General features: G+C 39.3%; 2 protein-coding genes across 9 annotated transcripts in view; one reads left to right on the forward strand and one right to left on the reverse strand.

Moving 5' to 3' along the window:
- LOC116870028 (histone H2B type 1-A) overlaps positions 1-27283 on the forward strand; it is a 384027-nt gene that overhangs the window by 65442 nt on the left and 291302 nt on the right. The window contains exon 2 of one of the 3 annotated variants that reach the window (XM_032861726.1): positions 10778-10784. The exons of the other annotated variants lie outside the window; for them this stretch is intronic. The gene's annotated coding sequence lies outside the window, so the exon portion shown is untranslated. The remainder of the gene's footprint in view (positions 1-10777; positions 10785-27283) is intronic. 3 annotated transcript variants of the gene reach the window in all.
- SLC17A1 (solute carrier family 17 member 1) overlaps positions 1-27283 on the reverse strand; it is a 37817-nt gene that overhangs the window by 9662 nt on the left and 872 nt on the right. For 5 of the 6 annotated variants that reach the window (XM_032861682.1, XM_032861686.1, XM_032861684.1 and 2 more), the window contains exons 2-10: positions 22776-22948; positions 19006-19239; positions 18834-18921; positions 18391-18477; positions 12958-13076; positions 12673-12834; positions 11569-11701; positions 11331-11478; positions 2504-2594 (exon numbers count right to left, since the gene is read on the reverse strand). In XM_032861682.1, coding sequence (XP_032717573.1) covers positions 2504-2594; positions 11331-11478; positions 11569-11701; positions 12673-12834; positions 12958-13076; positions 18391-18477; positions 18834-18921; positions 19006-19239; positions 22776-22948 — 1235 coding nt within the window. The remainder of the gene's footprint in view (positions 1-2503; positions 2595-11330; positions 11479-11568; positions 11702-12672; positions 12835-12957; positions 13077-18390; positions 18478-18833; positions 18922-19005; positions 19240-22775; positions 22949-27283) is intronic. The other variant, XM_032861688.1, reaches the window with a different exon arrangement.

Genomic DNA, 27283 nt, shown 5'->3' on the forward strand with positions numbered 1-27283 from the left:
GGTACCAGTTGTCTTTGGGGTCCCCGTTCTCCTGCCACTGTTGTTTGCTCTTTGTTCTGCCAGTTTTCCCCGCTTTTGCTGTGTCTCTTTCACGTGCCTGATTATCTTTTGTTGTGTGCAGGAGATTGCACTTAAAAAACTATTTCTAGGGACAGTCGGGTTGGTGATGCCTTTGCCCGAAGGTGCTGTTTTTGATGGCTTCCTCAGACTCCTCTGGGACGCTGGTAAGTCTGAAGGCCTTTAAAGTCAGGTTGGCTATGTTCCCGTCTGCCCAAATGACTCAGAGCAGGCCGTGTGAGGACTAGTGTATTTCTCTTCACCTTTACTCCTTCCATGCAGCTCTTGGAAGGTCTCAGGCTAAAACAAGAGTTAATATATCAGGGTCCTCATGCTTGGTAGGTCCTCAAAAGCTGCAGGTCCAAAAAATCTGCTTTCCTCAGCCCAGTGGAAAATACCCCATAGTCTTTTGCCTAATTCTTTTAGTTCCTGGCTTCTCCTACATCTTGCCTGTTAAAGTTTTTCGTCTCTCTGGTTCTCTGAAGCTTTGCAGAAGACTGTCAACATTTTTCCAACCTTGTAGATTGCTTTTACTAAGAGAATTGGCCCAAATTACTTACTCTCATCAGTGGAATCAGAAACTTCACTAATTCTCTTGTTAGCTGTATTTCATATGAAATTTTTTATTTCGATTTTTCTATTTTTAATTGCCAGAGGTTAGATTTAGTTCTTTGTCAGATCTTATGCCTCTTATTTATATTTGCAATCCTCTTTTTGGCTTTAAATATCTGCATAGATTTCCAATAACTCTGAGGATCTGATGCTAAGGTTATTTTATTCTTCTCTCACATGACACCTTATTTCTTCACGTGTTTGTTGATATTTGATGGACTGTAAAATCATTCTCACTAAACCTTAATGCTTGAGAAAACCCTAGAGCATGAATTTAGGGTGAGTTTCTCCAGAAAAATCTTACTTGCTTCTACTAGACCTCTGCACTACTCGAAATTCAATGCTGGGCTTACAGCATTGGAAATAGAGTTTGAATTTGGGCCTCAAACCTTTGTGAAAATTGGTTCATTGTTCCAGATGTCCAGAAGAGTCTTTATTCGGATTTTCCTCTCCCTTTGAAGTTGGGGCTGAGACAGACAAATTTCCTGACTGGGCAGAGATAATTTTGGACCATCTGGAGGTATACTTCCTCCCACCTTGTGGAAGTCAGCAGAGAAGTTAGCTCATCTCACAACTTTTGGAAGTTCATTCATCATATCCAAGTGAATTAAATGCAAGAACAAGCTGAGTGGGCCCTATACTGAGGAGGAGAAATCAGCCTGGTCTCTTGGAACCCTGCTTTTCTGTTGAGATCACTTCTCTGACCAGGGGGATTCCATGGTTATAGTGACTTTCCTGCCTTTCCGAGACCATGAGTACATAGAACATGATGGTGGCAGGTGCCCTTCTTTAGGAAATTTGGCTGTGGTGAATGCAAACCATCTCTCCTTGGCCCAAGTCATGGGATAAGGAGCATGTGGAAGAATTGTGTAGATATTGCTACTCCTCAGCTCATAGCTTTTCCTCCAAATAAACCAAGTTTGCCTGAAAGCTACATGGTACTATGAAGTGACGGTATAGTCCTTTGTGATTACAGATTTTTGCCAGCATTTCCAATCTGACTTTTTTGTGTTTTTGTCTTATGAGTGGTTTGAGGATATTATCTCTTATTCTTGGTTTGTTCATCACAGCTGAAGCGACAGATCGCCCAGCAAGGGTCATTGCACCCGGAAGAGCACAGGGCTTCATCAGGCTTTGACCTCTCTGGGATCAAGCTCTTCCTTCATTTTTCATCTCTGAAATATTCTTTTACATCTTTTTCAAGATCAGGTATGCACTGAAAATGATTGTTTCAATTTGTTAGGGCATTTTAATATCCTTAAGAGAAGGATTTCAGGTAATCTTGTCCAGGACACTTGTTGAAACACAAATTGGCCTTTATTTATTTATTTATTTATTTACTTTGCCTTTGCTTATGTTTTATTTATTTTTTTAAATTTTATTTTTTCAATGTTCCAAGATTCATCGTTTATGCACCATACCCAGTGCTCCTTTAGAGAAGGGTTTCTTTTGATCTCTAATTCTATTTGCTCCTGATTTTTCATTCCTTTTCTAACAAAACTGCATCTTGTTACTTATGTTACCATTCACCTAGCCAAATTCCTGTTTGGATCAAGCCACATGCTCATTGTTAAAAATCACAGAGGTTCTTTTCTGTTCCCAAGACCAATGACTAAAATGTTCCCAGCACAACTACTTGATATCCAATGAGAAAGAAATTACATTATCTGTAGATTTGGAGGGATGCCTGATATGACTAAGGTTAATGTGAGCGAATATCTCATTACTCATCTCCTGCTGATGTCACATCTACAATTGTATGTGTATATATTGCTTTCTTTCTCTGTATAAGTAATATTAGAAAAGCAACCACCCATGCCTGGAGCTTTCTTACCTGATTAAGGATCACGCCACACAGAGTAGAAGAAGTTAGTCCTCCTATCATCCCAATTAAAGTTGTAACTCCTTTAAGAAATCCGTAATAACTATGCAAAAAAGAACGACAGGACACAGATATAAAGTCAGACACATGCTGCAGGAAAAGCCAACCGAACAAAATGAGAGAGCGGTAACTCTTGATTTCCTGAATTTTGCATCCTCTCTCAAATTCCATTAAAATGTCGAAAAATGATGTGTATGGAGGTAACTTTCCAGTTTCAGTACAAAGTTGGAAAGGTTGGCTTTAACAGTAAAAACGATTCAGAAATTAAGAGTGAGAGCCTAGTGGAGTGAAAGCCAGCACAATTAGGAAATCTGTGAATCCAGTTGAGAAAATCAAGGTGATGTTTACTGGTGATAGAAACTGGTTTAGAGTCAATACAAAAGTGAAGGACTCTGTTCACCCCTTCTCTTCCCACAGTCCCAGAGCTACTGGTCACAGTGATTGCTCCCAGTACATGGATGAGGAAGCCGGAAGCTTAGCGTCCAAGCAACTGTCCGTGGCCAGTCCTGGGTACCCAAACCCCGCTCAGCAGAAAGCAGGGAAAACCACGGAGAATGATCAATAGAGTAAGGGCCAAATCCATCAGCCATAGAGAACAAGGAGGTGCCTTTTGGAGAGCAGAATCTCTGTCTTACCAAGAGATTAGTTCTCTCCAGGCGCGCGGGGTGGGGTGGGGAGTCTTTGCCTTTCCTGTTTGACAGATTTCACCATTAAAGGTTCTGTTTCCTTTTCTTCCAAGAGTGAGGGTTTTTTGTTTTGTTTTGTTCTATTCATTTCATTTCCCTAGGCCTATTTTATTCCTATTCTGCCTTTACCTATTAAGTACAGGAGGTGGTAGTTTGTCTATTAGTTTCTCTGTCCCTTAATCAGAGAGGCATCACATACAGACTGAGAATCCCTGCATGTTGAGCTGTATGAGGTCACTGGGTGGAAATTTGATCTGATTTTTAGGGGGAGCTGGAGAGTGTGTTCTAATATATAAAGAAGAACATTTATGGTTATTAGCAACAACAGATGTAGATTGGTACCGAAACCACCAGTTGTCCCCAGAATTTATAGTTCCCCTTTTCATTTTAGCAATAGGACCCCTAGGGTTTTTGTGGGAATTGGGCTACATATGCCTTTTGTGAGCCTCTGTCACATTTGCCTTCATCAATCCCTTTCCCCATAAAAATATTAAAAGTTATATTTATGACTGTGTATATGTGTGTTGATGGACATTTCAATTTCATCTAAATTGTCAGACTTACTGGCAGGAAGTTGCTCATAATATTCTGTTATTTCTTTTTCATACTCTAAACTTACCATAATACACTGTCATTACTGATACTGATAATTTTTCTCTATTTTTCTTTTCTTTCTTTCTTTCTTTTTTTTTTTAAGATTTTATTTATTTGACAGAGATCACAAGCAGGCAGAGAGACAGGCAAAGAGAGGGGGGAAGGGAGGCTGTCTGCCCAGCAGAGAGCCCGATGCGGGGCTTGATCCCAGGACCCTGGGATCATGACCTGAGCCGAAGGCAGAGGCTTTAACCCACTGAGCCACACAGGTGCCCCTGTTTTTCTTAATCAGTTTTCATCATTTCATAACTTTTATTAATTTCCAAAGAACCAACTTTTGACATTGATGGTTTTATGTATAATTTTTTTGTCCTGATCTTCATAATTTGGGGGGAGGTTTAATTTGCTGTTTTTCTAGCTACTTGAGATAAGAAACATGATTATTGATTTTAAGACTTAATTGTTTTTCAATACATATGTTTAAAGCTATGCATTTCTCTCTGGGCATGATTTTAAAAGCATTCCATATGCTTTGAAATGTCCTACTTCATCATGATTTAGTCACAGTATTTTCTAATTCCAGTTGTGATTCCTTTGACTGAAGTATTAGTCTCAAAGCAATGGGGGTTATGTATCTTTTGCTTTTGATGGCAACCTTAATTCACTGTGATCAAAGAATATATTCTGAATAATTTCAAGCATTTTAAATCCATTGCAGCTTGCTCTGTGACCCAGCATATCACCGATTTCAATAACTGTCCCGTAAGCAAGTGAAAATAACTTAAATCCTCTCCTTGTTGAGGGAAGTGTGGTCTTCCACACATGTCAATCAGGTCAACTCAGTTCATTTTTGTTGCTGTTCTAGTCATCCATATCCTTACTGATTTTGTCTACCACTTTTTGTCCAAGCTTTTGAAAGAGGTTTTGAAAAGTTCTTCCTACATTGTAAATTTGTCTAGTTCTTTGAGTTCTGTCAATTCATAGTGAACATAAATTAAAGCTGTGTTACTGGATTCAAACAGATATAATTCTGATATTTTTCTCTCCACCATTATGAATTAACACCCTTTATTTCTAGTAGTATTCCTTTTTTTTCAGATACTAACATAGTTATTTCAGGTTTCTCTTGGTTAATATTTGCTTAGAATACTTCTTTGTATTTCATTGCATCCTTGCTATACCCTCATGTTTAATGTGTGTCTTTTATTTGCAGAATAGAGAAGAATGTCCTTTATTTTTTACTTTGACAATCTTGATAGAGTATTTCATCTGTATTAAGTTAATATAATTACTGATATACTTGTGATTATCTCTTCACTACTTTCTTTTTGAACTTTTTCATATGCCATTTTTTCTTCTAGATTCATCCATTTTATTTTTCCTTCTATGGTTTCCTTCTATTATTTCAACTGTTCTTTTCAAACATTGAAGATGTTATAACATGTACTTTTTACTTAAGTTTATTATGAATTATAGTTTTAGTATTTTCTCTATTTCAGAGCTTAGAACATTTTTAAGATTTTAATATTTTAACATTTCTGTTTATCTCCCTTCTGCTCTTTGCATTATTTCATCCTGTATTTTTGTTCCTTAATGCAATTTGTTTAGATATGCATTTCAACTCACAAGTTACTCTCTGTTGTTTTTACAGATCAATAGTCTCTGTAATTACACACATACTCACCCTCCCTGATTGCTCCTCAGTCCTTCTATCATATTCAGATTTCAGTAGGGATTTCTTTTTACCCAAACATTTTCTTTTAGTATCTCTTTTAGTGAAGATCCACTAGTGACAGTTTCTCTGTCGGAAAACATTTTTATTTTGCTTTGATTTCGAAGTATATTTTCACTAGGCATAAAATTCTAGGTTGACATTTTTTTTTAGCATGTTGTAGAGAGTTCGTATTATATCTTATGGTTTTCTTGGTTTCTGTTGAAAAGATAGATGTCAGGCTTATTATTGCTACTTGAAAGTGACATGCCTTTTTGCCCTAGTTCCTTTTAAGATTTTTTTCTTTGTCTTTGGTTTTTAGCATCCCTACTATATATACACGTGTGTGTGTGTGTGTGTGTGTGTGTGTATTATATATCGTATATGTTATTATATATTAATATGTTATATATTTTGTATTATATGTATTTATATATTATATATTATAATTTACATTTCATCATGTTTTAAAAAATTTACAGAGCTTTGCGTATGTGTGGCTTGGTGTCTCATTACTTTTGGATTATTTGGGGCGGTTTTCTCTTAAAATATTGCTTATGTTACATTTTATCTTTCTTTTCCTCCTGAGACTCAAGTACAAATTTGTTAGCCTTTTTACTTCATTCCACACTTCTGTTATGCTCTTTTGTTTTTTTCCTGTGTATTTCAATTTAGATGTTTCTTTATGATATGTCTATTTGCCAATCTTATCTTCTCTTGTGGCTAATTTGTCATTAAACTTATTTATTAAGATCTCAGTTTCAGATATTTTATTTTTTCAGTTCTAGAACTTCCATTTGATTGTTTTTATAGATTCTAATACTGGTCAAGTTCTTTATCTTTTCTTCTCATTTCTTCAGTTTTCCCCCTGGTTTCCTGGGTATATTAATCATAGATATTTCAAAGTTTTTCTTCCTGATAACTTTAATATCTGTTTCAGTTATAGGACTATTTCTAATGCATTCTGTAGTTATTGACCACATGGCCCTGTCCCTTGTCATGCCTAGTAATTTTTATTAAATGCAGGACATTTTTAATAAGATGTTTAGGGACTTCAAGAATGTGTTATGCTTTGTAAGAGAAGATTTACTCTTTTCTCTAATAAATAGACTTAGAGGGGAGGGAATGGATCACTTTAATCTAATTGGTGAATGAACTGAGATGAGGTTAGGCTTCAGTATTGATAAGACTCAAAACCTGTAGTCACCCTTCCCCCCAGTTGCTTAGGTATTGCCTTCCCTGTTGTTAAATGGAGAGCTCAGTATATCCAACCGGTTCCCTCCAGGGGTTGGTAGTTCTTGTCTCCTTGGTATAGACCGTATAGGAAATTCTGTCATACTTCTCATGGTCTTGGCTTAGTTTGGTTTTGCGGGTTTTGTTTGGTTGGTTGTTTGGCCACTTGCCCCATTGAACTTCAGAATTCAATAACTGTCTCAAAGAAAGAAATTGACTTTATGTTTAAGCTCCCTTAATTTTAACATTATCACTCCAGCCCTGTGCAACCCAAATGCTTCACTAATTTCTCCATCCAGAGCAGCAGGCTTCTCCGGGCCAAACCTGGATTACCAGCCTTTTGTCAGATGACTCCAGGGAAAAGAGGTGAGAATGGTCAGCTCTCCTTAGAGGTGCTATCCTCTTGTTTCTTTGGTCTTATAGGCCTTGGATGTTATCTGATGACTTTTAGAGTTTGGCTACTTTATTTTATTTTTTAAATTTTTAAAGTAATCTTTATAACCAGTGTGGGGCTAAAACCTTGATCTTGAACAATCTTGAGATCAAGAGTCACACACTACATTGAGAGAGCCAGCCAGGCACCCCTACTTTTGGCATTTTATTTGGTCTTTTCAGATTTTTCCCAGCTGGAATGTCAGTCATCCACAGCTGCCCAATCCTATGTGGAAGTTGAACAGTTTTCTCAAATTTTGCTTTACAGTTGTAAAATGTTAGGTGCATAGAAATTTAGAATATTATATCTTCTAGTGAATTAAAGTGATTCTTAAAAAATTCTTTCTCTCTAGTAATGCATCTTGCCTTAAAGTCTAGATTGACTGATCTGTTTTCCTTTATTTTGTTTATAATCTGCTACATTTTGTTTTTGCTTTTATTTCCATTCAGATTGACTCAAAATTTGGAAGATATAGTCCTTTTATATTTTATGTTTTTCTGATATATTTGACTTAAAATGATCCTCATTTGGCTTTTTCCACCTATTTTATGCTCCTTTTTAAACAATGTTCTTGATTTCTTTTTCTTTGTTTTTTTAAAGTATCAGTTCCTTTGCACTTTTACTAACCTTTGGTAGTTACCCTAGAGATTAATACAGGTATTCTTGATATATTTCAGTTTAACATAACTTAATATTTTTATAAATTCCCATTAATGAGAGCACCTTAGGACACATATTTATATCATCTCATCTTTTGTGCTTTTTACTGTCATTTTAATTTACATATATTTTGTATCCTATGAGGTATTGTTTTCCTTTTATGAATTCAGTAATTACTAGATTTACTCTATTTTTTTCCCTCTCCATCTATCTTTATTTGTTCCTAAATTTCTATGCTTTATCTGTGATTATTTTGCCTCTGTCCCAAAAATTCCCATTTAACAAGTTTTCATTGGAGGTCTTTGCTGATGAATTCCCACAATTTGCCTGAAAATATTTTTATATTACCTTAATTCTTGAAGGAACTTTTCGCTGGATATAGACCTCTAATTAATGGTGATTTTCTTTTTTTCATATTAGAGATTGGCTTCTAGCTTTCATTTTTTTCTCTTGAGACGGCAACTCCCAGTCTTATTTCTTCTTTGAAAGCAATGTGCCTTTTGCATATGGCTATGTTTAAGAGATCTCTCTTTCTCCCTCCCTGCCTTTCTAGTTTTAGCAATTTTACTACTACTACTATGAAATTTTACTTTCATTCTGTAGTTAGAGAAATAAACAGAATCCTCAGTGTCAAGAAGCCTGAGTGCCTTGACAATTCCTCTGAAAACCATTACTCATCCATAGGGTAGAGTTCTTCTGATCTGAGAGTAGGTGGTAACGTGGTAACGTTTTATGTATGGTCTAATCCTCATACCATTCAGTCCTCAAATGGTAGGTATGTGATGTGGAGAGTGAAAACAAAGGTTGTTCTAATGCAGAATAATTTTCTGGACAACAATGAGCTCTAAATTGGCTTATCCTTCAGCAGCAAGAGCCCATGCGAAGAGACATTTTGGAAGTTTAAATAGCCATCAAAGTAGACTTTCAATTTTATTGACAATCAATTTTTATTGATTTCATATTTTGGCATACTATGATTTAGTAGAGCCCAAATAAGATTCTGATGTCTGAACCCTACTATGGAGGGAAATTCAAGGGTGTACAATCCATCCAATCAGTTAAAAATAATGAAAAGCAATTAGTCTTTTTTGGAGCCTCCATTTAAGAATTTCAAGGCAATGACAGGTTCTTCTTAATGCATTACAGAACTCTTCAGAGTTCTCTGTGCTTTCCTACTCTTACTGCCCACCAAAGTGATGGCAGCCACTCCATTCTTAGGTCTCTGTCTCCCTCAATATTATTTCTCAAACAGTATCTTCATAAAATCACATGTGTGTTTCTTTTTCCTTCCAGAACTTTTTTCCTGCCACCTTTGTTCTTCTCCAACCTATGTAATCCCTGACAGACTCTTTAGTTCTAACAAAGACTGAATTTCCCTGAGAAGACAAATTAGAAATTTATTCTCTAAGGGAGCTGTCTATAATAGGCAAGGGAGGTATATGATTAGGAACATGTCTTGCTTAAATAAGTTTGGTCTCCATCCCATTAATAAACAATAGTTTAAGCAATACAAATAGGTATGGTTGACCTATAACACACATATGCCCTAAAGATTGAGGATGAACTAGCTTAAGAGACTAAGAATTATTTTCCAGTTTGTATCTTAGTGTATTTATTCTCTCTGACTACAATTACCTGGCTGATAGGGAATTTGGGTCCATTGGAATGATGCGACTCAGACCAAGCCCTGTATAATTCAAGCCATTGCTGGTTGAGATTATTTCACATTCTACTGACCAGATGCTAGCAAATAGCCCTGTTGATGGAGTGAGTACAGCTAGTCAGCCACAGAAGCAGACATACGTAGTGCTCAGTGCTTATTGCTGTGTGATTTACATAAATTCTTTTCTTGGTCTTTTGCTTCCCCACCCATACTAGGTGGGTAATACCTCATTTACACTGGGGCATGACAGGCACATAAAAAGTACTCTGTAAATCCTAGCTACTTGTAATTTCCTTTCTCTATTTCTGTACACATTCTTTATTTTTTTAAAGATGTGTTTGTTTTAGAGAGAGCATGAGCAGGAGGGGCAGAGAGAGAGGGAGAGAAAATCTCAATCAGAGTCTGCACTGATCATGGAGCCCCACATGAGCCTCGATCCCAGTACCTTGAGATCATGACCTGGCCAAAACCAAGAGTCGGATGCTTAACCGATTGCACCACCCAGGCACCCCTATTTCTGAATACATTCTTGATTTCAAACTGCATATGGCTCAGTTGACACTGTGCTTTCTGTATCAAATAATCCTTATATATTTTGATATAATTCCAAGTAATCGGGATACCAGTAGGCATTTTAAAGAAGGGTCTTGGAACCGAACAAAACAAGTGAACTCATGTCCTCATTACTCTGGCACTCACCTCGTGTAGATGTAATGGACAAGACTCTTTATAAGAATCAAGATAAGTAGATTATTCATTGTTGATTTCACCTCTCTACCCCACGGCCACTGCTTTGCTAAACTTCAGAGAATTCTGTTCCTACTGGATCCGTGTTCTCCAGGACTACTAGTCCCATAAAGCATAATGTAAACAGTGCCCCCAGAGTTGTGCAAGTGGCCAGGCTGCTTCCATCAGTCACACTTAGTGTATCTCTCTTAATTTTTTTTTAGGATTATTTATTTATTTGTTTGACAAAGAGAGACACAGAGAGGGAACACAAGCAGGGGAAGTAGGAGAGGAAGAAGCAGGCTTCCTGCTGGGCAGGGAGCCTCGTATGGGCCTCGATCCCAGGACTCTGGGATCATGACCTGAGTCAAAGGCAGAAGCTTAATGACTGAGTCACCCAGGCACCCCACTTAGTGTATCTTTAAAAAAAAAAAGCATCCCAGTAAAAGCAAGAGATCTTTGCAGACAGATCTGGATTAAACTCCCAGGTAAGATCCCAAACCAGTGGTAAGATCTTAGGCTGACAAGTATCTGACCCTCCGTTTCCTTAACCCAACCCTGGTGGGTTGTCATGAGGAGTCATAATATATAAACATACATTCAATAACAAGGACAATGGGAAGCAGGTACCCCGTATACAGTGTTTGCTATGGGCCAGACACTATTCTGTGTACTTGACCTAAATTAACTTATTTCACCCTCTAATAACTCTATGAGGTAAGCATTCCCTTATCATTCCCATTTTATAGGTGTGAAACAGGCCCAGAGCAGGTAAGTAATTTGTTTGAGAGTGGTCATGCTGTTATTAAACTGGGCCTTCTGACTTTAGAATCTGTGCTCTGAATCACTGAGCTATACTATGTGTGTGTGTATGTATGTATATGTGTGCATGTATGAGTTGCAAACATTAATATTATCATTAGGTATCTAATGATTACTTACATTATATGAATGAACTATATTGATGCTACTTCTGGAAGCATTTTGGCCTGCTGGCCATGAACAAGAAATAGTTGGAATCTTAAAACACCCTCAAGAGCTTAGGTTCAGGAAAGAGATTTGTAAAACCCTACCTGGGAGCAATATCCAAGCCATTTATGAGTACTCCGGCCATACAGAAGGCTCCTGTTGAACTGGCAAGTATCAGGAAGATGGTAATGCTAAAGAAGCTGAAACTCCAGTAGAGCAGGCACACGCTGAAGAAGGGAGGCAGGAGAAGTCCTGGGGAGGGATTCACACCCCACAGTTACGGGCATCCCAAAGACAGGGCAACGGGCCGCAAGGTGCTTGAACATCCTGGCTGTTCCTTACCTAGTGTGTTGAAGAGTTTCCGTATGGTAACTAAGCGGAGAATATTCCTGGACAGGAAGAAGTCTGTCAGGTGACCTGCTAAGATACCAAAGCTCCAGGCAAACAAAGAGGGGAGGGCTGACAGCAGCCCGTTCTGGGAAGTAAATGTTAATATGTGGGTGAGTATGATAGGTAGAGTCACCCCGACACTAAAATTAAGTACTGAAAATTTGTAATTGCCATATAAGCAGCCATCAACGTGCAACCTCAGGATTCCCACTTGGGGCCACAGCACCCATAAGAAAGAGGAAAACAGTTCTGGGGTCAGGAAGAGTTGTCAGAGTCTGTCCAGTGTTCTCTTCCTAGTGTCACAGGACCTGAAAGTACTGGAGCATCAAGATCGGAAGACTATAGTCGGGAATGGGGTATGCAGGCCCTAGGCAAGATGGTAGAGCTAGTAATGACAGCGATTACAGACATTCATATGGTGCTTGTTTTGAACCACTGCTCTTAATCCTTTCAAACCATCCATGATCTCACGAAGGATAACACTGAATCAGAGAGCACTGGCCCTGAGGCTGGGTTATTGGAAGCTGGCTAATGCATGGCACTTTGGGCATTCCATTTCTACAGGGGTCTTTTTGGTTATTATGGCCTTGAACATAATGTTTAGGGAAGAGTGGTTTTCCAAGTCAGACAAGCAATGAGAGTGCCCATCCTTTCAAAGCAAAACCTGAGTCATGGGTTCTCAAATCAGGACTTGTTGCCTTATCCCAGGAAATAGATTGGTTGTGAGCTGGGAAGGATGTCATGGAAGGATTCCAGTCTCTGTAGGGAATGATGGTGTTGAGCCTTAACTAATACTAATTAGAGTGATCATTCAGTGAATGGGAGGTAGGGAACCTCTGGGAACATGAGTGTGTCTGTTGTGGAAGGGCCAGATACTGTGCCTACGCGCTTTGTTCTGGGAAATGTTAACGTAAGAATTGGAAACAGTGAGTCTCCAGGTACAGAATGTCAGCTAAACAGTGTAGGGGCGAGCAAGAGCTAGGATTAGAGTCATAAGAAACAAAGAAATGAGCAGAGTCCTTCATAAAGTTAAAAGGAGAACACAGGTTGACTTACTTCTTTTATATTCACACGAAGCTTGGAGTTGATAAATGTTGGAGTGTACAAAACCATGATGTTATTTGACCAGTGAAAAGCAAAGGAACCTAAAGCAATGGCCCAGACTGGGGGAGACTTAATCATAGCTTTGACTGGCAGAGACTGTGTCCTTGAGCTGACCTGGAAGCAAAACAAAAACAAAAAACAGAACCCTTTAACTGTTAGCACATCAGGACAAGTGGGAACACGGTTTCATTTGTCACAGAATCTGGGAGATACCACAGTGGAGCATCTGTGTTCTACCTGCTGGCTGAGGGAGGACAAGATGTATTCCTTCTCACTGATGCTTATACACGGGTGGTCCTTTGGGTCATCATAGAACAGAACAAACCATAGAAGACTTAGGGCACAGCCACAAGCACCTATCAAAGCAGGACAGGTTAGAATCGAAATTGCTTCTGTCTGTAGTAAGTTTCTTTCCCAAATTGGCATTTGTCATTATCAGTCAGAGAACCTGGACCTCCTCTTCTTTAGAACTTTGCAACAAGGCTTATGTTTTTGAAAGTCCTCTCTGGATCTGCAGCTGCCTCTGCTTACAGTGTGAGTTTTGCAGGGAGCACGGGAAGCCCTCTAGCCTCCCCTGATCAAGACTCTGTATCCCTCCAGTCATCATAGTGGGACTCCGTGCTCTTAGGCCTTCATCTCTTTAGTTTCCCAATGTGTTTCCACTGTGAGAATGTGGCACAGCTGAGCCCTCACAGGGCTTGACAATCACCTACCTTTGAGAGCTACGTCTTGGCCATGCTCTTAAGATTCAGCCCAGACTGGGGGGATTATACAAGTCCTCTGGGAGGAATCATGTGTTAGGACCAGGGAGTATGTACTACCCAGTCAGTCTTCCGGAAATGCATTCATTCATTTGACAAATATTGATTAAATGCTCATGATGTACCATTCACTGTTTTACATGCTGGGGATGTAGCAATGAATAAAACACAAAAATTCTGTCTTCATAGAGTTTACTTTCTAGTGGATGAGAAAGGGATGATGAAAAGTAAGTAAGTAAAAAGTATTAAATGTCAGTGATAAGAGCTATGGAGAGAAGTTATGGGGGCAGGGGTGGGGTGGGGAGTGTCATGCTCAGTAAAGGCTGGGGCATGGATATGGGGCAAGGACATTCCAGACAGAGAGAGCAGAGAGTGCAGAAGGCCTAGGTCATGAGGCCAGTGTGACTGGAGAGGAAACAAGGGGATGGTGGGAAAGGTTGAGGACAAGAGGTGATAGGATCAGACCGTGTGGAAACCTGGAACCACTGTAAGATCTTAGACTTTTACAAAACTCTTTTCAACAGCATTAAAAGGATATTTCTACTGTATACTCTTTCCATGTCATTCTGTGACCTGAGTACCCAGTCCCAAGGCAAAATGTAAATGGAGAGAAGTGACTGTCTAATAAATACATGTGTAATATGTACATTTCAATATATTATTTCAGTCGACTCAGGAACTTTTCCAAATGAGAATATGGATGTTCAGAAAGGTCCCATCCTTGCCCCGGGACACACGGTTAATGAGTGGTAATTGACACTTATGAATTATATTTTTAGGACTGGAGTACAGTCCTTGAGGAGCAGCCTGGGGCAGAGCTTTGAAGAAAGACAAGAGTTAATGGAAGTAGAAGAAGATGAGTTTGCAAAAGACTGAGACAGAATGGCCAGAAGAACAGGGTCCACGGCAGGGAGTGAGGCATAGGCATCACTGGTGATAAATGTGATTGAGAGATCAGGTCAAATGTGGACCAGAGAAATTCCATCTGGCTTATGGGCATGGAGGTTTGGCCAGCTCTAACATTTGTGAGGCCTAGGGCAAGACGAGACATGGAAATCCACATGAATGTTGAAGTTGCAGATTTATTAAGACACTTAAAGTGTGTCGTCTTATCCTATGTTGACAAAAATGTAACTTCAAAATGACCTGGAGAGAAATTTCTGGTTTCTTACCCAGAATGTAAGGAACTGGATAGTCATCCCTCCCATCCTCATGATAAGAAAAATGTTGAACAAATCAACAACTCTTCTTTGGTCTCAGAAAATTGAGGCCATAGGGCAAATTACTGTACCCAAAATTGGAGAGACAGGTGGATACAGAGACTCACAACTTCCTGGAACAGAAGCCTGGAAGCTGAAAACTGCATGGGAACAAGTACCAGGGTAAGAAAGCCTGGGAATTGATTAATCCTGGCAATTAAGCAGTAGGCTGTGTGGGAAGTTTGAGAGTTAAAAAAATCTGGGGTGGGGGGAATCCTGGAGGGATCCTCATACTTTTGAGAGTTCTACCTTCAGGAGACCTAGCCAGGTTCTCACAGTGAAGATCAGACAAAAATTCCTACATCCTTTTAGCAGGAGAAAGGAAAAGTGGCTGTTTTGAATTATGCCTAGAGCATTCTGTTCTTAACAAAGCCTGCTATGAAGGGAAACTTCTACCAGAGTCTAACCAGCTTACGTGAGAGGAAATACTCAACTGCTACTCCCTCCAGCCTTCCTGTCTTACCTAATGGGGAGAAAACTGGGAAGGACTTCTGAAGGTGAAGCCCAGAGGCACAGGCTTACCAAAAGACTGAGAGTAACCATAAGACTATAGAACACTGTCTTCCCCACAGTCACCTTACCACCACATCAGCAGTTTCCCTGTATAAAAATGGGAATACAAATGGAAAAACTGCATGTGTCAAACCTCATTTAAGAATACTGTTTAAAAAAAAAAGAGGGAATTGTAATCTCTGAAACTAGAGCTATAACACAATAAGCAATGTCTAACCCCTAGCAAAGCCAGATAAACATAAAACCTCACACCGAAAGACTGTTTCCATTCCTCTTATCCAGTACATCTTATGGAGCTTTCAACAACAAAAAAATCACAAGGTTTCCTAAAAGACAAAAAAAAAATACATAGTTTGAAGACAGCAAGCACTGGGACCGATTCAGAAATGGCAGAGATGTTGGAATTATCAAATCAAGAATTTAAAACAACCATGATTATGTTGCTAAGAGCTCTTATAGAAAAACGGGACAACACACAAGAATATATGATTCCTATAAGCAGACAGACAGAAACTCTAAGAAGAAAATCAACAGGAAAATGCTAGAAATGAAAAACACTAACCTAGAAATGAAAAATGCCTTTAATGAGCTCATCAATAGACTAGGCATGGCCAAGGAAGGAATCACTGAGCTTGAAGAAATGTCTGTAGAAATTTCCAAAACTGAATTGCAAAGAAAAAGAATAAAAATGACAGGTATCCAAGAATTATGGGACAATTATGAAAAGTGTAATATATACATATGATACTATCAGAAGGAGAAGAAAGAGAAAGAAGAGGAGAAATATTTGAAGGATTAGTTAGAGTCTTCCAAAATTAATGATAGATGCCAAACCACAGAGACAGGAAACTCAAGAGAACACCAAAAGGGTAAATACAAAAAAATTTACACCAAGCCATATTATATTCAAACTACGGAAAACCTAAGACAAAATTTTTTAAAGAAACCTGAGGGAGAATGAGGTTTAAAATTAGAATTCTTAGATTCCACTGGTCACAAATCCCTGGTCACTGTGGTCTGAGGCTTGACCTCCTGTTCCTACCCAGATCTGTTCCCACACCATTAGAAGTTTCAGTTCGTTATTTGTTGAAATTCTTGCCTTCCCCATCATACTCCATTTACATCTGCAAGCAGTTTTGCCTGCCCCTCGTTGGCCAAGTCTAAATTCAGTGGATGTGCCGAAGAGTACTGAGAAGTCTGAAAAGCCTTGGTGGTTTTTGAGCTAAAAATTCTTGGAGTGATGACTAGGAGTGATGGACATGGGCTCTGGAGAGTATATAATCTTGACCCCACAGACCACACAGAGGGCCTGGCGAGGGGGCCAAGAATGGGCTCAGCGTGGAATCAGGGCAGCTCTGAGGGAAGCCACAAATGATCTTGTCAAGAGGTATCTTGATGATGAGACACATGGGGGACTCAGTCAGTTGAACGTCTGCCTTCAGCTCAGGTCATGATCCCAGGGTCCTGGGATCGAGTCCCACATCAGACTCCTTGCTCAGAGGGGAGTCTGCTTTTCCCTCTGCCTGCCATTCCCATTTGTGCTCTCTCTCACATACTCACAAGTAAATTAATGTCTAAATGGCAGAATGGGTCAGGCACAAGTCAGAAGTTGAGAGGTCTGGAAGGGTGGGGTAGTAGGTAAGGACAGGATGCGCAATAATTTCCACTGTTCAAAGGGAGGTGACATGAGAGAGAAGGCAGGCAAAAGGGAGCCATTTTTGAGATTTGAGGAGACTAGAGAAGTTTTGAGAAGTTCAAAATAGTCCTTGTGGAGGGAAACTTAGCAGGCTGAACAGGTGTTTTAAGCACAAATGTGAGGTTATGATTCCATTTGCTCTTCTGGGAGCTTTTCTCCAGCAATTAGAAGCTGCTCGAAGGCAGACGTTATTTTGTTCTTTAAAGTAGTGTGGATCTAATTTATTTATTATTATCATTATTTATGGGGAAGAATAAATAAAGATTGAGAAGAACCTTCAGGTGGAACAAAACCATTTTGTTTTTCCTCTTGCCTCTGCCACAAACGCGGGCTGGCCATTTGGCCTCTGTGGGCATGGTGTGATGCCTCACCGTAAAGACTTGTGGAGGCAGATGCCTACATCCCTACCCTGCTACCCTCTAAGCCTTTCCCCCATTCCAGGGCCTCCATCTGAGGCAGTTCATGGGAAAGCTGCTGACCCAGGGCAACGCATAGTGCCTCTCTCTGAGCTTCATGGAGCCACCCGGGAGATCAGCAAATGACCTATGTCAATGTGCACATGTTTATGACATTGGAATATGAATATGCCATGAGTGTTGGAGGTCGTCCAACCTCTGATCAGCGCTGATGGGCAGCATTAATTATCGAGCTTGTCTTTCAAGGAGCGTAAACCTCAGCTCCCTGTTATTTCTCTGATTACTTCTAATTTTGTAATACAGAGCAGGTGTGCATTTTTCATCTATGCATGCTCTTTCTCCCAGGCTAGACAGTCCCAATTCTTTGGGCCCCCTTCCCGGTGCAGGGTTTGGGTACTGTCACTATACTCATCATCATTTACTACTGATGACTAATTTAGTGATGAAGAGCAATGGAATTTGGAGGACTCGAGGCACGTTTCCACATTGTGGCTTTGCCATTTGCTTGCCGTGTGCATTGGGTGTCTTCCATTTGTCCCTCTACACCCACTGTTCACCCTTCTGTATCCTGCATTGGTCGCAGATGGCTGGCTTGAAGGAACATCACAGGTGCCTGTGCTTTCTGCTTTCTAGATTGATTTGGCAAGCAGCCTGAGAAGAAGGTAAGGAAGAGAGTTGAGTGAGATTGGGGGGTCTTCCCTGACATAACTCCTTTGTAGCATTGCTTCAGTCTGTATGCTCCTTTTTATGAACAGTAGTGGCTCATCCCTTTTCCCAAGGGTTTCCTATAAGGGGTATGGATCTCTAGTACCTACATGATAGAATTGCAGAGCTTATGTACAATAACACATACATAGTTCTGCTTGTAATGTGAAATTAATGAATGCTGCCTTCTCTCTTTCTTTCAATGAGGTTCATGATTTTAAATGTCATTAGCTTTATATAAATTATTACCTGATAGTTTTTACTTTTAATTTTTTTTTCAATTCTGAATAATGACTGGGATGTTATAGAAAGAGACTTACCAAAAATGTAGAAGGCCATGGGCCAGCCCAGGGATTGGCAGATGAATCCAGTCACAAGCAGAACAATGAAGGACCCCAGCAGAACTCCTAATCAGAGGACACAAAGAACACCCGTAACAAACATAGGCATCTGAGAATAGAGATAACATAGCCTCACGGTAGCAATAAACAATTTCCAGAGAAATACATTCGTAAAGCAGAATACTGAACGTAAAACAGAAAAGAATGAAATATTTTTTCCTTTTTTTTTTTTCTCTGTTGTTTGAGATAAAGAAGGCTTTTCTTTATTCTAGACAGTTTCCGTATCTTTAAAGCAAGGATGCTGGAACAGATGGTTTCCAGAGCCCCGGACACTTCAAAAGACGCATCTTTTACAGGTTAAGGAGCACATGACAGAATGACATGGCAGCAGGATTCAAACACTCTAGGCCTTATGTCATTACCTGATAGACTCAGGGAGGTGAGTCGGCCTCGTTCCAAGGGAGGAGCCCACTTGACCCACATGACATGCTGAGCTATGGATACCGACCCCTGCAATCAGAAGGATTGGAACATCTGATTTCAGATACTTCCTGTGAATTTAAACCCTGTTCAGGATTTGCATTATCTGAATACCTGGGCTGCTCCCTGGGCTACCCGGCATGCCAGGAGGAAAGCTTTTCCACCTTCAGCTGCCATCGGCATTAACAGGCTAAGCAGAGAGCTGAGGAGGAATGCAAAGCCAATAATTTTCTTGATGGAGTATTTTTCAGACAAGTATCCAGCAGGAATTTGGGTGATGAGTGCACCATAGAAGATGGAACTGAAGATGAAGCCCTGGATTTGGGGGTTCCAGTTATACACGGGGTTCTGAAAGAAACAAGGAGACACATGGAGCCACTCTGCATCCTGTGAGTTACTGCGATAGAGATGCAAGGGACCTGCTCTACCAGCCCACAGAGCTCCCCTCTGCCTCATTCTCATCATGGGATCCTTGCTGTTCCTTCAACACATCTTTTCCTCTGTGTACTGTCATGTAACAGTGGCGTCTTCAACTATAATGTAAAGTCCTTGCCATCGAGAGCACCCTCTGTGGCCCCAGGACAGCATGGACATTTATTACTTGTCTCTGGAACATTGCCACGCTGCACGTCAGCCCTTCTATAGAGGACTACACCCACTGCAGTCATGAATGTCCTCTTGCCTTTTCTTGTCCTCTTACTCCTCCAGTAAGTTAACCTCATCCACAAAACAACATTCCCCCACATCCAGGCTACTCCCAGAGAGAGGAAATAGTGATAGATCAAATCACAAAAAGACAGTCATGGGCTGAACTGGAAATGGTTGGATGAAACAGTGAAGGGAGAAAGCCATTTCTCTCTCTTTTTTAGTTTGGTGTCTCTTCTTTTCTAAAACGTTCTAAATGTCTTATTTTTCCATAATCCTTCCCTGAGTTCTGCCAGCTTGCTTGTCTTCATTTGTCTATGGCCAGAGCATAGCCTCCTGTTGCCTAACCATCTTGGCTTTGAGCTGCTCTATGTTCGTCCCTGTGGTGACTCCTTCCGTAACTATAATTGCTTCATGAGCTTTTAGGTTCCTTTTGTAATTTCAGGTTACAATTTAGATCTGCTCTTTGGAAAGAGTTTTCTGGCGAGTCTTCATATTTGGGAATAATTACATGCTATATTTTCTCATTTTTTTCATCTAGTGCCTTTGCATGGCAGCAAAGAGAATTCCTTTTCTGTGACTCACATTTGAAAGAGATCGGTTTCCCTGCATTACAGAGGGAGGTTCTATAGGACCTCCACAGCTCGAGCTCCCTCCTTTTTTGCTACGGTGAAGGATTCAGTACATGGCCCCTGGAGGAGATATTTCTCTAGAACATGGTTCTCAATATTGAAACCAAAGCATTGGAATAGTAAAAATATTTAAAGAATATAATTCAAGAGAAAATTTGGATTAAAAGAGTTCAAAAGATTTTTGAGGGACAAGTGACATAGTGAGCTTCATATTTAATCTTTATAACGTTATAAAGCATACAACTTGATAAATTTTTAATTTTGTGTATGTTCACAAAACCATCACCACAATCAAGGCAATGAATGCATTATCTACCTTCAGTAGTTGCCTTACTTCTTTTATAATTCCTCCCTCCTTTTCTCCCACCACTGATCTGCCTGTTGCTATGACATCATTTTCATTTTCTGGAAGTTTTGTATAAATAGAGTCATGCACTAGGTATATAGATTATTCCACTCAACATACTTATTTTGAGTTTCATCCATGTTGTTCTGTGTGTCACTAGTTCATTTCTGTTTAGTGCTAAGTCATTCTGTGTTTTATGGAGGTACCATAGTTGATGTATATCTATCTATTGATGAACATATTTATTGGTTTCAGCTTAGGTCTGATCTCAGGGTTATGGGTTCAAGTCCCCCATGGGGCTGTGCACTCAGCATGCAGTCTACTTGAGTTTCTCTCTCCCCTCTTCTTCTGCCGTGTCCCACTGTGCTCTATCTCTGAAATAAATAAGAATCTTTATAAAAAAATAAATAAAAATAAAGTGATTATTGAGGGGTGCTTGGATGGCTCAGCCGGCTAAGGGTCCAGCTCTTGATTTAGGCTCAGTTCATGATCTCAGGGTCGTGAGATTGAGGCCTGTGTTGGGTTCCATGTTGGGTGTGGAGCCTGCTTAAGATTCTCTCTCCTTCTCTCCCTTTGCCTCTCCCCCCCACCTGCTCACAGGTGCTCTCTCTCTTAAAATAAATAAATAAATAAATAAATAAAGTTGATAGAGTTGGATTAAAATCTGCCATCTTTTAATATTTCTTTTACGGCAGGCCTGTTGGCAATAAATTACCTCAGTTTTTATTTGTCTGAAATAGTCTATCAGTAATTTCATTGGATATAGAATTCTAACTTGGAGGATTCTTTTTCTTTCAACACCTGAAAGAGTGTTTTCTGTCTCTTCTTATTTGAATGACTTCTCATAAGAAGTCTTCTGTAATTCTTACCCTTGTTAGATATTTTCCCCTCTGGCTTCATTCAGGATATTCTCTTTGTCTTGGTTTTCTGCGGCGTAAATATGTATGTCTATTTGGTTTTTCTTGTTAATTGTTTATCTTTTAGTGTCCTTTTTTGTGTTCTCTGAGCTTCTTGGATTTGTGGTTTGGTTGTCTAGTAATTTTGGAAAGTTCTTAGCCATTGATTTTTCATATATTACTTCTTGCCACTGTCTCTCTCTTTTGTTTCTGGTATTCTAGCCATTTATATATTACGCCCCCACTTTTTTAAAGATGTATTTGAGAGAGAGAGTGGGGGAAGGGCAAAGGGAGTGGGAGAGAATCTCAAGCAGACTCCCTACTGAGTGTGGAGCCTGGCATGGGGCAGATGTCATAACTGGGAGATCATGACCTGAGCCAAAAGCAGGAGTCTGATGCTTAACCAACTGAGCCCCCCAGGTGCCCCTATACCTGTTGATATTCTCCACAATTCTGGCATATTCTCTTAAGTTTCCCTCCCGACTCCTCCATTCTCTTTCATTTCAGCTTGAGAAGTTTCTATTGACCCATATTAAAGTTCATTGATTCTTCCCTCAGCTATGTTGAGAGTACTTGGGAGCATGTCAAAGCATTCTTTATGTTACAGTTGCCTTGATTTCTGTTTCTTTTTTAGCCTCCATCTCTACTGACACTACCTATCTGGTGTTGTGCTGCCATCTTTTTCCATTAGAGCCTTAACATATTGATTATAGTTATTTTAAATTCCGTGTATGGGAATTCCTACATATGTGTCATATCTAAACCTGGTTCTGTTGATTATGAAAAAAAAATTAAGGTGCCATACATTGCATATAAAGTGTGATTTTTAATGTAAAAAAGGTGAAAATAAGAAACTGCTCATGCTTGCCTATGCGTTCATAAGAGAACATGGGAAGAGTAGAATGAAAAAATATCCTTCCCATTCGTTTCCATTTTTTTCCTATTCTACATCTTCTGATAAGTAGCAACTCATTACCTTCCAGAGATGAAATTAGAGAAACATGTAAATATACCACATACTCAAAAACTTTTAAAGAAACAATGTGTCTTTACTTCCACTCTGGTTTGAAATGCTTTCTCTTTTTTTCTCTTATCCAAACTCCTTAATTCTAGGAACCCTGATGCTTGGTTTTTATTCTTCTTCACATAGAAGGATTCACATAACAAAGCCCTTCACAAATATAAGGCGTGCTGTAATCATGGGGCATGTTTAGTTAGGTTACTACTAGCAAGGTAGATAAAGACTTGAACTTCTTTTTCTAATGATTACTATCACATCAATTATGATAACATTCGATTGCCACACAAATTGATTAGCAAGAGAGGATTTTAAACTTGTGACTATAGATAATATTTTTTATATACCTTATTGTGATCCAGGTGTTCCTCTGTGGTGGTGTTGGCCAAACCATGAGCATCTGTGCTGTTCACCATGGCTACCATTGTGAGGCTCAGACACATACGCTGTGCGGTTATTATGACATTGCAGAAATGCAAGAGGAGAGATAATCCATAGCGGAAGGAACAAAAACTTGGAACTAAGAAGTAAAATAAAGTATCCATTGTTAACACAGCTGAGATAAAACCATACAGCAGCTTCAGGAAGGGCACTCAGAAATTTGGAACCATATATATAATATATATTATATATGTATGGAACCATATATATATAGAATCAGTTATATATATCATATATTTTTTTCAAGTATAGCTGACATATAGTATTATGTTATGGAACCCTAGATATTAATTAATTTTTTATTATTAAATTTAAAATTTCATTGTACTTAATGGCATTTAAGAAATTATGATACAATAAGAAGCTATGTGATTGTTATAATAGTCCCATACCTTCCTACCATATAATCCCAACAAGAATGTCTCAGAAAATTAAACCGGTCCTCCAGATACTTTGTCTCATTAATGGGACTACTTACAAGTACTCTGGGTTAGTCTTGGAAGTAAGTCCCCTTAATAACAACAAAGACTTTCTTTCACGGAAACTGTTTCATTCTTGAAATTTGTATCAATAGTGTATGAATAGTCATAGAAGCACATTGCAGAGGAAAATTACACTTAAAAGAAATGTAATTACTTTTTGAGGTAGTTTCAAGCTAGAATAATGAGCATGGTGTTTGTGTAAGGCCAAACAAATTCATCAGTGGAAGAGAGTAGGGGGTCCAGAAACAGATGCAAAGACATGGTCAAACGCTTTTGAATAAATGCACTAAATGCAATATAGCGGAGGAAAGTAAAGCCTTTTTCAACAAATGGCATTTTTGCAAGAGAAATAGCAACATAGGTCTACAAAAAGACTTGTACCAGAATGTTTATAGCAGCTTTATTCAAAATAGCTGAATGTTCAGAATGAACCATGTTATAGTAATACAATGGACATTACTCAAAAATGTAAAGGAAGAAAGTACACACTCAGCAATCAGATGAATGTCAACAAAAATATGCTCAGCTTGGGCGCCTGGGTGGCTCAGTGGGTTAAAAAGCCTCTGCTCAGGTCATGATCCCACGGTGCGGGGATGGAGCCCTGCATCAGGCTCTCTGCTCAGCGGGAAGCCTGCTTCCTCTTCTCTCTGTGCCTGCCTCTCTGCCTACTTGTGATCTCAGTCTGTCAAATAAATAAATAAAATCTTTAAAAAAAAGTTCTTAGCTTAAGAATCTAGACACCAAAAAAAGTGCATACTAGAGAGATCTATTTTTATGACTTTTAAAAACAGACAAAATTAATTTGGTTAGATACAGCAATTCCCTCAAGGCAAGAGAACCAGAAAGAACCTAATGGAACTGTAATGTAATGTTCTAAGAGTGTTGCTCACAAGTCTATGCATTTGTCAGAACTCATTTAAGGGTACACCCGAGATCTGTGATTTTATTGAATGTAATGATACTTTGATAAATCTTTAAAACATATTGAGAAACTATGATTATGTATCAGTTTGGCATAGATCCAAAAGCACATTTGTTGGCCAGCCCCAAGGAGGAGAAAAGAGAAGCTATGCTGTTACAACCCAATGGAGGGTAATAGGGTAATTTGGTGTCTCTTTAGTTACATTTTTTATTTGCCTGTGGTTAGTATAAAGAAATGGATTAGACTTTTAAAGATAAATACTATATCCAGGAGCTAGCCAAAAGTTGCTATTTCTTAAAAATACCCCTGTTAATTTGGGGAAGTTGTCTATGTTGGGAATATGCAAATAATGATTTTATTTCTTCTTTTGCTACCCTCGGATTTTTAATTTCATGTTCTCCTTGGAGCAGAACCACCAGCGTGTTGTTGGTTGCACCAGTCATCCCTGGATTTTATACCAGTGTTCCTGATATATAAGGAGTGATTCTAATGTTTGTACATTTCAGATAATGCTTTGTTGAAGGTTCTGTTGTAGATAGGCTTTACAAAGTGTGTTCATTTTCTGTTGTGTAAAAAATTTTTTTTATGCAAACATAATGGCTTAAAACAACACCCACTTATTAACTCACAGTTTTGTAGGTCAGAAGTTTTAGCATAGTGTTTAGCATGGTATGGTTGGGTTTTCTGCTCAAGGTCTCAACAGCTAAAACTCAAGGGTTCAGTCCAGGTGAGTTCTCAGCTGAGGACTCTCAGCAAGGATCCATTTCCATTCTCATTTAGGTTACTGGAAGAACTCAGTTTTCTATGGGTGCAGAATGGAGGTTGCTGACTCCCTGCCAGCTCTCAGCTGGGAGCTGTTTACTGTTCCAAGACGCTTCGTGTGACTTGTCACATGGCCTCCTCCAGCTCCAAAACCAGCCAGGAAGAATCTGTCTTAACATTGAACTTTCTCACACTGAGTCTCTCTAACTGCTTGGTCTTTGACCTCTGGACCCAGATTTAAGGGAGGGGTTATTTCCTGGATAATTTCCCTATTTTAAGACCAGCTGATTTGGGACCCTACATAAATCTGCTAAATCTCTTGAGGTAGCACCTAGCTTAGTGTTTATTTGAATAACTAGCAAAAAGTGCGTAAACACTAGGGGTCAGAATCTTGGGGGTGATCTTAGGATTCTGGCTACCATGGTCCACTCTCCAGTCCTTAAAGATTCATATTCAACCCACATGCAAAACACACTCACCCCCTTCCAGGGTTCCTTGAAAGTCTCATCTTATAATACAGTATCAGCTCAACTCTGTCTCCTCCTCAAAATCTCATTAGCTTAAAGTCACAAATCTTAATCATCTAAATGATCTAAAACAGATGTAAAGGATGGTCACACTGGAGCATAGTATTTCTGTATCTGTGGACTTGTGAAAGGAGAGGCAAGCTCTTTGCCCCCAGTGGTCTTGCCATATAGAGGTCGGACAGGCATTGGGTCATTGTTGCAGAAGTTCCAGTTCCAAAAGGGGGAGAGGAGAGTAAAAGGCTGTTGCTGACTCATAAGGGTTTTGAAGGTCACCTAGGCAAATGTTGGATAAGTGAATTTACACAAATGCCTGGAAAATTCATTTTTTGGACTGATCTTTTTGTAACAGATAAAAATATTAGATGAAATGTATTCGAAATAAAATATCTCAGGGCACCTGGGTGGCTCAGTTGGTTAAGCATGTGACTCTTGATTTCAGCTGAGGTCATGATCTCAGGGTCAAGAGATGGAGCCCTGTGTTGGCTCTATACTGGGCATGGAACCTGCTTGAGATTCTCATCCTTCCCCTCTGCCCCCCACAACTAAAAATCAATCAAGTAAGTTATTTCATTAAAAACATGGATGATCTGCTAGGAAAAATGAAATATTCAGGCCAAGGGTTTTATGGAGATGGGCTACTAAAGGCATAAACTGATCAATGAAGGCAGATTTTTCTCTGAAGACATTTGATACCAGCGTTTAAAAAAAAAATTATTATTCTTGTTTTCTGCCTCCCAGGGCACAGAGACAACAGGAGTCAAGTGCCAAGACCCTGGCAACGGGAGGGTCTGGTAAGAGACCCTCTTCTCAGACAATTAGATGCCAAAGACCCACCGGCTCAGTGAGGGGCTATGGGAATTTGCCTGCGGTGAATGCACCATGGAGCCCAGTGGAGGGAAGAAAACAATTCAGTCATCAGCATGTCTTTCCTTTGGCTTGCAGCCTAAAACTCGCTGTCCCTCGGCCATCAGAAAAAAAGTCTCCAACCACACAAGTATGCACACACACTGAGGATGGCTTGCTCCAAAGCTGATCAAAAGGAAAGCGAATAGACCTGGAAAACTAACAGAAAATAGTCCCTGGAAGAGAGAGAGAGAAAAAAATAAAAATCCTTCTAGAGAGGGGAGGCAGTCCTCGGCATGTGCAGAGAAGAACTTGATGTCATTGTCAGGGATGGCCTTTTGAGTTCATGCACTCATCTCCTTTGCATTGCTCCAGGAAGAACATGAATTAATTCTAAATAAGCCTTGAGTTAAAAAGTAAACCAAGAGAAATTCCAAAGTGCATGGAATGAGCAACACTAAGATGCTGCATGTCCAACTCATGGACAGAGCCAAAGGTATACCCTGAGGATGTTTATCAAAAAAGAAGAAAGAATTCAAAGACAGAAAATTAACAAAGGAAAAAACCCAAAGAACCGAAAAGGAAGGAAATGGTAAGAAAAATGGGAGAAATCAATGATACATACATATCAGTTTATATGCTTTATATGTTTAAATGTTTTGTATATCTGTATATAAGTTTGAATATAGATTAAATGAACAATAGAAAACTATCCAAATCACTAAATATAAAAAAAAATACAAGAAGAAACTTAGAAGTTAATAGACCACTCATCTTTACATAAATTGAAAAAGAACATAATTCATTGCCCACTCTCTCTCCTTAGATTGTGTTCCCCTGGACATGCACATAACTCTGAGACAATAGTGGTAATTTCT

This window comes from Lontra canadensis, unplaced genomic scaffold (assembly GCF_010015895.1).
Source record: "Lontra canadensis isolate GAN:19392208 unplaced genomic scaffold, GSC_riverotter_1.0 scaffold21, whole genome shotgun sequence".
Taxonomy (NCBI): domain Eukaryota; kingdom Metazoa; phylum Chordata; class Mammalia; order Carnivora; family Mustelidae; genus Lontra; species Lontra canadensis.